This window comes from Homarus americanus, unplaced genomic scaffold, assembly GCF_018991925.1.
Source record: "Homarus americanus isolate GMGI-L3 unplaced genomic scaffold, GMGI_Hamer_2.0 scaffold43422, whole genome shotgun sequence".
Taxonomy (NCBI): domain Eukaryota; kingdom Metazoa; phylum Arthropoda; class Malacostraca; order Decapoda; family Nephropidae; genus Homarus; species Homarus americanus.
Genome location: NW_024727148.1, coordinates 1 through 11459, shown reverse-complemented (window position 1 = coordinate 11459; position 11459 = coordinate 1). Strand labels below are relative to the sequence as shown.

The window sequence follows — 11459 nt, the reverse complement described above, 5'->3', positions numbered from 1 at the left end:
TGTCATTTCTCTAGACTTAGTGCCCCCTGGAGGAGAAAGTAAATACAATGTTGATTATTTTGGTCACAACACACGCTAGTAGATTATTTTTTCCTATTTAACTAAATAATTAACACTATGTAGCTAACTAATTATATGACTCAAAGATGGTAACCAATATGGCGTCGATATTGTTCACATACTCTATGATTAATAGATGTATTGTCTGTTTAATTTTAGGGAAGAATTTAATTCATAAACTTTTGAGAATCTGGATACAGGAGTTTTGTCTTTGCGCGCGCGCGCGCGCGCGTGTGTGTGTGTGTGTGTGTGTGGTGATGATGATGATGACGGATACTTTCCTCTGCAGTGAAAAAAATATCTTGACATTGCAAAGTTTAACTGTAAGCCGAAGGAACGTTTGTAATGTTACTTATTATGTGAAATTGTAACTTGAAATTCTTTGTGAAAAAATATTTCCCTATAAAGTTTGGCAGTAAATGAAGTATTACATCAAGGTGTAACTTGTAGTTCCTTGTGGAGTAAATTACCTAAGTGGACGATACAGCTACTCCAGGGTGTAAGACCTAGAGTAGAAAGTCTTAAGACCTTACCTGAGGTTGAAAGACTCTTATAGTGGAACGTCTTAGGTATTGAAACTTTAATTACAGTAAATAAAATATAATCTACCTAAACATTCCTTCACCTGGCGACAACTAATGATACATGTGGTGTATAAGCTCTTTAAAATTCCTCCGTTTGATATAATAATGACCACACATGAACTTATAATGTGCAATATCTTGATAACACATTAGCTGCAACATTACACATAGTCCAGTGTATGTGTAGTGAGGGACATCTACCTAAATGAGTTACAGAATGTGGAGTTGAGGCAAAAAAATGTTGGGACATGTTTGAGATCATAAGTTGAGCCAAACGTTTATACTCAATATTGTTTTAATGGTATTTTAGAGCGACCGAAAAATGTAAACAAAATGGCCGGCTAGGCTCGGGGGATCCACGAGTCCTCTTATGAAGGATCGACAATAAATGAAAACAAATCAGATTAATTTAAACACATTTCCAAGAGTATTAGATCCTGTAAAGAGAGAAAATTAATACTTGATATTTGTAGAAGCTTTTTTTTTTCGTCCGTTTTCGCCTTGGTTAAAACAATTGTGGTGGTGTTACCTGTTCCAAACGGTAGACATCAAGGAAATGGATCAAGACCTTAATACTCAAAGGTACACATGATGATTTGTTCCCAAGTCCGAGGATTTACTTCACAAAACAGATTAACTTTAGGACACAATGATGGCGAACAAAATAACATCAACATTGCGTACAGTACATATCTTGCTTTGACTCTTAACTCTTGTAATTTTTCGTAATGTTAGTGAACGAATTTGAGATTCTGGGCATATTTTCTTGTTTTTCTTTCTAATCAAGTGTAAAGGAAGATGTACTGTTTATTGATGGATTTGGTGATGTCTTAATAGTGTATTAGTATGTTAATATTACACAGGTTTGGTATAGTGGTGACGGTAATGTAGTGTAGTAAGATTTTAACACATGGAGGTGAATTTGTTTTTTATGTTGAGGATTTGTTAAAGGGAAGATCTGATGGACGGGGATAATTGTCTGGTTGTGATGGACACGGCTCACCTAACCTAACCCAATCTAACCTAACCCAACCTAACCCAACCTAACCCATCCCAACCTAACCTAACCCCTATATATGTGTGAGATAAGGTTCTGATTCAAGAACAAGATGCACAAGTTCGAATCCAAATTGAGCTGTAGGGTTTGTTGACTAATTCGGGGCTTCACATTCATAAAACTCTCAAATGGGATACGACTAAACCCGAAGCCCCATCTTCCGTCGGTCGGTCGTCGGTGTCAGGTCAAAGTTCAGTTTGTAGTTCACCTCCTGTGATATGTGTCATTTATCGAAACGAAACATGAGGTTAACGTGAAAACAAAACCTCGAAGCAACACGTATAAACAGGGTCGAGTTTTCATCGGATTTTACGTCATGAAATTTCCATCTTGAGAGAGAGAGAGAGAGAGAGAGAGAGAGAGAGAGAGAGAGAGAGAGAGAGAGAGAGAGAGAGAGAGAAAGAGAGAGAGAGAGAGAGAGAGAGAGATTGATTGATTGATTCCGATGCTGAAATTAACACTAAAATTTTATACTGTAAATGAGATAAATGCAGGTAAGGTTGGCGTATGGAATTATTGAAGGACGATCACAGAAATGTTTTACCTGTTTCCTGTGATGTAAGTCCAAAATGGTGTTAATTGTCATGGGTTTATATGTCCAAAATGTTCTTCATATCGTAGGGTTTTACATCCAAATATGCCATCCAAGTCCATATGTCCATTCATCCAGTTAGCTGTTTATCCATCCACCGATTCACCCACCTACCCATCTCTCATCCCATTCAGTCACCCATCTACCCATCTATCCTCCCATTCAGTCTCCCATCCGTCCATCCATCCATCCATCCATCCATCACACGAGGAATAGAATGACTCACTTATAATTTTTCTCTTTCCTGCTGCACTAAGGATCAACCACCCAGAGTGGTATGGCTACCCTGAGTAGGTACACTCTGTATTCCTCCTTTACTCTATTGTGGTGTAGGTGGTGGGTAGTGTGTGTTTGCGGGTGTAGAGCGTGGATAGTAGGTTTGTTTGTGGGTGTAGGGAGTGGATAGTAGGTATGTTTGTGGGTGTAGGGAGTGGATAGTAGGTTTGTTTGTGGGTGTGGGCCGTGGATAGTAGGTTTGTTTGTGGGTGTAGGGCGTGGATAGTAGGTTTGTTTGTGGGTGTGGGGCGTGGATAGTAGGTTTGTTTGTGGGTGTGGGGCGTGGATAGTAGGTGTGTTTGTGGGGCATGGATGGTAGGTTTGTTTGTGGGTGTAGGGAGTGGATAGTAGGTTTCTTTGTGGGTGTAGGGCGTGGATAGTAGGTTTGTTTATGGGTTTGGGGCGTGGATAGTAGGTTTGTTTGTGGGTGTTGGGCGTGGATAGTAGGTTTGTTTGTGAGGGTAGGGCGTGGATAGTAGATTTGTTTGTGGATGTAGAGCGTGGATAGTAGGTTTGTTTGTGGGTGTAGAGCGTGGATAGTAGGTTTGTTTGTGGGTGTAGGGCGTGGATAGTAGGTTTGTTTGTGGGTGTAGGGCGTGGATAGTAGGTTTGTTTAGGTGTAGGGTGGATAGTAGGTATGTTTGTGGGTGTGGGGCGTGGATAGTAGGTTTGTTTGTGGGTGTGGGGCGTGGATAGTAGGTTTGTTTGTGGGTGTAGGGCGTGGATAGTAGGTTTGTTTGTGGGTGTTTGGGAGTGGATAGTAGGTTTGTTTGTGGGTGTAGATACATACATAGTTAAGAGGAATAAATCAAAATGGGAAGAAGATTAAGATAAATAAACTGATGATTAATGGTACAGGTGAGTTAATAAAATAGATATAAATAGATAAATACAGTAGATAGATAGATAGATAAATAGATAAGAACATAAGAACATACGAAAATAAGGAGTCTGCAATAGGCCGGTTGGCCTGTGCATGGCAGCTCCTGTCGAGAGTTACTACCACTCTCTATCATCCATGAATCTATCTAGCCTCCTTTTGAAACTTTCCAGAGTTCCCGCACTTACTACAAAGTTGCTAAGCTTGTTCCACTCGTCCACCACTCTATTTGTGAACCAGTTTCTTCCTATCTCCTCCTAAACCTTAAACTTATCCAACTTAAATCCGTTGCTCCGAGTCCTATCCTGCTCGGATATTATAAGAACTTTATCTATATCCCCCTTATTGATTCCTTTCACCCACTTAAATACTTCTATCATATCTCCCCGCACTTTTCGTCTTTCTAGGGAATGCAAGTTTAGTTTCTTTAACCTATCCTGATATGGAAGGTTTCTAAGTCCCGGAATCATTTTCGTCATTCTCCGCTGCACCGACTCTAGTGAATTGATATCCATTCTATAATAAGGGCATCAGAACTGAACTGCATAATCGAGGTGCGGCCTGATATAGTTGCAATAAGACCTCTGCACTCTTATTACTTACACTTCGAGATATAAAACCCAATACTCTGTTTGCCTTATTTCGAAAATGAACGCACTGTTTTCTAGGCCGTAGGTCCGGGCTATAAGTACCCCCTAGGTCTCTTTCACAAGTCGACTTTCTAGGTTGATGTTGTTAAGGCTGTATACATTAAGTAAGTATTTGTTCTTCCAATATTAAGTATCGCTGCACTTAAGGGTGTTGAATTCTCGGCCTTGCCATTTTTCAGACCACCCCCGCAGTTTATTTAGATCCTCCTGTAGATTTCAGATTTGCCCCCGAGGGGGCTAGTATATTGGGCACCCCCTTACATCCTGTGCAAGGTGAAGCGCAGAAGCGTTTACAGCGCCCAACAGGGAAGCATGAAAAGTTCATACTTGCCTTTATGACTCGTACATTAAGGGCGTAAAAGCCTGAAGGGTCATAGGTTCTGTCAAGTTACATAAAGTGAGAGAATGATGAGTGTGTGGGGGGAAAGTTCCCGGTACATTTTATCTGTTTATGGCAAAGTGGCAGGTCCCTAATAATGTCAAATGCCAGGCCTGTGACTAGGAGGAGGGCAATCCTCCTGTGTAGTGCATTTGCATCCTGCCCTGAATTAATTTGCTGCCCTATTTTGGTGTCATCCGCAAACTTGCTTATGTCACTGCTGATCCCAGTATCTAAATCGTTTATGTAGATTATGAACAAGAGTGGGCCTAGTACTGCCCCCTGTGGAACCCCACTGGTTACACGGCCCCACTCAGATTTAACACCATCTACGCTGACCCTCTGCGTTCTATCGGTGAGCCATGATTTTATCCAATTTAAAACTTTCCCTTCGATACCATGAGCCTTACTTTTTCTCAGAAGCCTCTGATGCGGTACTCTGTCAAATGCTTTGCTAAAAGTCTAAATAAATAACATCGTAATTTTCGTCATTATCTACTACCTCGAAGACTTTCCTAAAAAACGTTAGCAGATTTGTTAGACAAGATTTTCCCTTTGTAAACCCATGTTGAGAGTCGTAGATTAATTTGCTTTTCTCTAGATGCGATCGGATGCTATCTGCTATAATTGATTCAAGATATTTCCCCACTACTGACGTCAAACTGATCGGCCGGTAATTTGATGCTGATGCTCTGTCTCCCTTTTTGAATATGGGTACTACATTTGCCTGTTTCCACAAGTCTGGCACAACTCCAGTGTCTAATGATTTTGTAAATAAGTTTACGAGGGGTCCGCTAATCTGTTCCCTACACTCTTTCAAGACTCGAGGGAAAATTTCATCTGGTCCTGGGGATTTTGTTTTCTTTAGTTTATTTATCTTCTTAAGAACATCCTCTTTTCTGATAGTGATATTCTTTAATTTCTCTTCTTCCTTTCCCTGAAATATCAGTTCCACCTCTGGAATTTCATAGCAAATTTCTTCTGTGAAAACTGATAAGAAGTAGCTGTTCAATGCTTTGCTTATTTCTTCACTGCCATTTATCACTTCTCCCCTCCCTGACTTTAAAGGCCCAACTTTGTCCTTGACCTTTGTCCTATATACCTGGAAAAATCCCTTGGGATTCGCCTTGGATTCTCTTGCTATTTTGATTTCATAGTCTCTCTTTGCTTTCCTTACATTTTTCTTAACATTCCTAGATAGTTCATGATACCTGTTTCTGAGCTGCTCCTCCCCTCCCTTTAATTTCTTATATATTCCTTTCTTTATTCCTATGTCATGTTTAAGTTTTCTGGTCATCATCACTTATGGGTAGATATGGCTTATACAGAGTTGGCAGACAGTCCCCCCTAGAGATGGCAGCTGGTGACCTTCCTTTCATAGAGCCATATCCCCAGCAGGAGGAAGGCGAGGGAGAGGAGATAGAGCCAGCTGAGGGTGAAGTGAACTGGGAACACCAACGCCATCACCACCGAGAGGAGTAAGTTGTTTAATGCTGCCAGATAGTCCTGTAAAACACCTCAAAGTTCTTAAAAGGTTATTGATGTAATAATTTGTTTTTGTGGGGTATTTCAGTGTCCATCTTTATTATTAGTAGTAGTAGTAGAAATAGTAGTAGTAGTAGTAGTAGTAGTAGTAGTAGTAGTAAAAGATTAAGAAAACACCTAAGCCAATCTAACCTTAACCTGACCTAAACTGACCTTGGCTATACTATCCAGGTTCCTGACGATGAAGGGCACACAGAGACCTGCCAACGCTGATGAAGTTACGGCCAATATAATCTGATGGGCCAAGAAGCGACTCTCCAACACGCTCTGTAGTAATAATAATAATAATAATAATAATAGTAATAAATGTCTTCTCTTGGGTTTAAATTCGTTATAATAATTAAGACAAAGACGAAACTATATAGTCCAAATTGAAGGAGGAACCATGGCCCAACTATTAAGCACAGTTAGGGTAATGATCAATGAGTGGTGTTGTGGACGGGGTCAGTTAACCATTATCACACAGAGGATAAGATTGATCGCTATAATCATCGACACAGAATGCGAGGTATATTATTATAACTGTACTGTTCTAGTTAAATAAATTATTACTGCATCATTATTGCTAGTTATTATCACACACACACACACACACACACACACACACACACACACACACACACACACACACACACACACACATAAAACACGGGAACAGGGTGATATAGATAGCCACACGCAGGTTGAGATAGATAATTATCAATTTACACAAGATGAGATAGGTTTTGTCATATTACCCAAGGAACTTATCATAGAAAACAAGTATTTAATTATATCATAGAATTTTTTTAATTTGTTGAGGGTAACTTAAATATAAAATGGCGTATGTTAGTTTCAGCATACGTATATAAATATTACCGCTAATAAAACATTAATCATTAGTAATATGTGATCCTCGTGACACAGTGAAATAAATTAGGAAAGAAACAGAAGTTAAAAAGTTAGTTAACAAAAAAAAGTCTATATTTTAACATTGCTTGATTTTAATTGGTAGATCTTTCCATACACAAATACCAGTAACTAACTTGACCTGGATTGATCGACTGAATGGTGCTTATTAAATACTACCATGCAAATACATAATGTGTTAAGGACATACATGAATAGTCAAGTTTTATAATAGGCATAATAATGGCATGCCAAAACCAATAGCATCTATTAGAGGGTAATTCTATAGCTTTTAAGAACTAAACCCCTAAAAGAGGAAGAGTTGGGGAGGGTGTGTGGTGGGGAGGAAGGTTTGGGGAGAGAGACTTACCTGTAATAATGGAGTGAGAGAGGTCAGGTCAACTTGGACAGGTAGCGCAACGGCCCCTAGGAGACATCCCCACACATACAACCAGACCTGCTGTTCACAGAAGCTCCTCTCGTCGTTCTTCAACAAAATCTGCAACAGTAGAAAACAGAGAGAGAGAGAGAGAGAGAGAGAGAGAGAGAGAGAGAGAGATTAATACAACGATTGGATTACATTCCATTGTATACATTCACATAGGTGTCGGTATACAATAGAGCAGTATTTTATTTTCCTGACCAGAATTTAATCACATCGTTCCTCTTCCCACTAACCAAAGCAAAGAGAGAGAGAGAGGGAAAACGAATGACAAGAAGGAAAATGAGATAAGAAGGACATGTATGGGAGAAAAAGATAAACAGACACAATGACGTAGAGTAGGAATAAGAGGAAGAAAATATGTGGATAGGAGGAGACAAGGGAATGGAGAGGAGAGGAAAGATAGGGAGGATAATTGGGGAAAGAAGGGGATAGGAAGGGGAGAAATAGTGTAGCAGGGAGATTCAGTGGGGATTTTCAGGGAATTTTGGAAGGTTTGGAGTTAAATTGGAAGGTTTGGAGTTCATTTTGGAAGGTTTGGAGTTCATTTTGGAAGGTTTGGAGTGCTTTGGAAAGTTTGGAGTTCATTTTGGAAGGTTTGGAGTTAAATTGGAAGGTTTGGAGTTCATTTTGGAAGGTTTGGAGTGCTTTGGAAAGTTTGGAGTTCATTTTGGAAGGTTTGGAGTTAAATTGGAAGGTTTGGAGTTCATTTTGGAAGGTTTGGAGTATACTATAATGCCTCACCTCAACGGCGACGGAGGCGATGGTGGAGAGGAAGGCACACACCTGCGACAGGAGGATCACAGGGGAGGTCAGGGAGGTATGACCTGCTTGTACCTCTGAGATCTTGGCTAAAGGTATACTGCCCACCACCAACATACACCCTACCACCTGTACACAAGTCACCCTCCTCCCAAACACAACCTGTAAAAATGATCTTCTCTGAGTGTGTGTGTGTGTGTGTGTGTGTGTGTGTGTGTGTGTGTGTGTGTGTGTGGTGAGAAAATGTCTTCAGTGGGTATTCTTAATAATAATAATAATATCAACAAAAACAACAACATACAGATGATGGTGCACAACAACAACAACTACAACAAACAGATGATGATGCACAATAACAAATGCCTAATAACTTAATCATAACAACAACATCTACAGCAGCGACTTACCAGATATATTATGGCAGTATAGAGAGTACGAGTTTGTATTAGAATCATCCATAGAGGAGGAGTAACATAGGTGAGAGCGGCCAGGTAGAGTAAATTAGTCAACAGGTAACACACAGCTGGTCCACTGAATCTTAGGCTAGGCTGCCACCTCCTGACCGGCTCTCTTGTTACCTGTCATGAGCGAGGAAGGTAGGTTAAGGTTAGGTTAGGTTAGGTTAAGGTTAGGTTAAGGTTAGGTTAGGTTAGGTTAAGGTTAGGTTAGGTTAATCTTGAGGAGATGTCCTCTGCCTAACACTAATGCTTTCTTACAACCACACACCTCACACACCCCACACACGTCACACACCCCACACACCCCACACACGTCACACACCCCACACACCCCACACACGTCACACACCTCACACATCTCACACACCTCACACACCTCATTAACTTAACTTACCGCTGCCCATGAGAGGACGAGTGTGAGTTTTGTGAGTTCAGTGAGGAAGACGAGCAGTGAGGAGGGCACAGGATACTGCTCACTGTTGGTTCTCGACAACCCGAAGTTACTCAGTTGTTTCCCGATCTGTGGGTGGAGGTCAGGACTTCAGTTGTGTTGGCCTTGAAGGAGGGTTTGTAGGCTGGCAGGGGGAGGGGTGGAGGGAGGGTTAAGAGGCTGGTAGGGAGAGGGATGAAGGGTTAGGAGGCTGGCAGTGGGAGGAAGAGAGGGTAAGAAACTGCCAGAGGAAGGGAGGGAGGGAGAGAGATGGTAACAAGATCACAAACACATACAGGTAGATCACAGGTGTGTTCAATTAACGCACACATGTACAGTATGACTCACCTCCAACAACAGGTAAGCCACGATAAACACGAGAGATTTCCTGAGGTCAGACTTTCTATCCAGTGTTAAGGTCGGAGGTAGACTAACGGAGGCGTGGGTGGTGGTGCTAAGGGTGGCGTTGCTGCTGGTGCTGGTGGTGGTGGTAGTAGCGTCATTCTGGAGGGCGGTGCTGATGGTGGTGGTGGAATTCTCCGTCACTTTATTCGATATTAGTCTATCAATTTCCTCCACTTGAACCGTCATGGCTGGCTCTCTCTCTCTCTTTTTCTCTCTTTCTCTCTCTTTCTCTCTCTCTCTCTCTCTCTCTCTCTCTCTCAATTATCACACTTTTTTCTACACATTATTGAGTTCTGTCACTTTTTTTCCTTCCCTTCTGTGTCGTGTGAGATTATTTTTTCCTTTTATTTTAATCTTTTATTATTTTTTTAACCAGAAGACTAAATAAAATAGAATACCAAATACTTTTCCATTTATTTTCTTTATTATTTAACACCGACACTAGACACTTTATTTAATATTTCATTATACATTAATAAGTGTTATATGTATTTCTTTCAGTAAACTTCGTGTTATTTATAGCCTACAAGACCTATAACCTAGCCTACGTTATCACACACCAGGCGGCCTGCATGACCTACCCATCACATCAACAAATCCTACACTGGTCTGCCGATGTTGTTCACTCACGTCACCAAGCCACGTGTACCTGGGTGGAGCCACGGGGAGGTTGAGGTGTTTTTCCTCAATGGGCGGAGCGTGGTCTTGATCTGCCCACACTATGGCCCACACACACTCTTCCTCCTCCGCCCCTACCCACACACACACACACACACACACCTTGCTGCCCCTACCTACACACTCCTCTCCTCCACTACCTGCATACCCCACCTTTGCCTCGGCCCCCCATCCCTGCCCTATCCCTGCCCCTCCCTTCCTCTCCCTGCCCCCCTACCTTCCTCTCCTCTCCCTGCCCCCCTCCCCGTGTGAGTATGTGGCCAAGACTTTCTCCTCCAGGAACGTGTTTAAAGATCCATGTTCGGTGTGTGTGTGTGTGTGTGCGTGTGCTTTTGTGTGTGTGTGCGTGTGCTTTTGTGTGTGTGTGTGCGTGTGTGTGTTGTGCTAAATAGACACAAAAAAGCCAGCCAGTCAACCAGCCAGACAGACAGACAGACAGAGAGACAGAATATATTCTCTTAACAACCAATGTTTACTACCTCTGTATATTAGATGACGTCACATCACAACATACAACGACCCTAAATACTGTTTATGTAATGTGTCCATTTTGTAATACCTTTTCCTGTACCTGTAACTTGAACTGTAACGCTGTATCTAGATGGTAGAGTTAGTTACGTCACTGTTACTAGAAGGTAGAGTTAGTTACGTCACTGTTACTAGAAGGTAGAGTTAGTTACGTCACTGTTACTAGAAGGTAGAGTTAGTTACGTCACTGTTACTAGAAGGTAGAGTTAGTTACGTCACTGTTACTAGAAGGTAGAGTTAGTTACGACACTGTTACAAGAAGGTAGAGTTAGTTACGTCACTGTTACAAGAAGGTAGAGTTAGTTACGTCACTGTTACAAGATGGTTGAGTTAGTTACGTCACTGTTACAAGAAGGTAGAGTTAGTTACGTCACTGTTACAAGAAGGTAGAGTTAGTTATGTCACTGTTACTAGAAGGTAGAGTTAGTTACGTCACTGTTACTAGAAGGTAGAGTTAGTTACGTCAGTGTTACAAGAAGGTAGAGTTAGTTACGTCAGTGTTACTAGAAGGTAGAGTTAGTTATGTCACTGTTACAAGAAGGTAGAGTTAGTTACGTCACTGTTACAAGATGGTAGAGTTAGTTACGTCACTGTTACTAGAAGGTAGAGTTAGTTACGTCACTGTTACTAGAAGGTAGAGTTAGTTACGACACTGTTACAAGAAGGTAGAGTTAGTTACGTCACTGTTACAAGAAGGTAGAGTTAGTTACGTCACTGTTACTAGAAGGTAGAGTTAGTTTCGTCACTGTTACAAGAAGGTAGAGTTAGTTATGTCACTGTTACTAGAAGGTAGAGTTAGTTACGTCACTGTTACAAGAAGGTAGAGTTAGTTACGTCACTGTTAC

The 11459-nt window shown here is 41.3% G+C and overlaps 1 protein-coding gene across 1 annotated transcript; it reads right to left on the bottom strand.

The window, feature by feature from the left end:
• Positions 1 to 5704: 5704 nt before the first annotated feature.
• Positions 5705 to 10164, bottom strand: LOC121865791 (CMP-sialic acid transporter 1-like). Its single transcript, XM_042365351.1, has 7 exons — positions 9352 to 10164; positions 8968 to 9093; positions 8523 to 8693; positions 8098 to 8277; positions 7282 to 7410; positions 6177 to 6290; positions 5705 to 5984 (listed from the first exon to the last, which is right to left on the bottom strand). Exons 1-7 carry the CDS (start codon positions 9592 to 9594, stop codon positions 5826 to 5828), a joined length of 1122 nt encoding a protein of 373 aa, XP_042221285.1. The 5' UTR covers positions 9595 to 10164; the 3' UTR covers positions 5705 to 5825.
• Between the last annotated feature and the right edge of the window lie 1295 nt (positions 10165 to 11459).

What these genes read in the sequence shown, in the direction of transcription:
- LOC121865791 (XM_042365351.1), bottom strand. Translation starts at nt 9,594, where the DNA reads ATGACGGTTCAAGTGGAGGAAATTGATAGACTAATATCGAATAAAGTG. An exon ending in TGGCTTACCTGTTGTTGGAG is followed by an intron (nt 9,094 to 9,351) that starts GTGAGTCATACT and finishes CTCCACCCACAG; the next exon opens with ATCGGGAAACAACTGAGTAA. An exon ending in TCGCCTCCGTCGCCGTTGAG is followed by an intron (nt 7,411 to 8,097) that starts GTGAGGCATTAT and finishes CTACTGTTGCAG; the next exon opens with ATTTTGTTGAAGAACGACGA.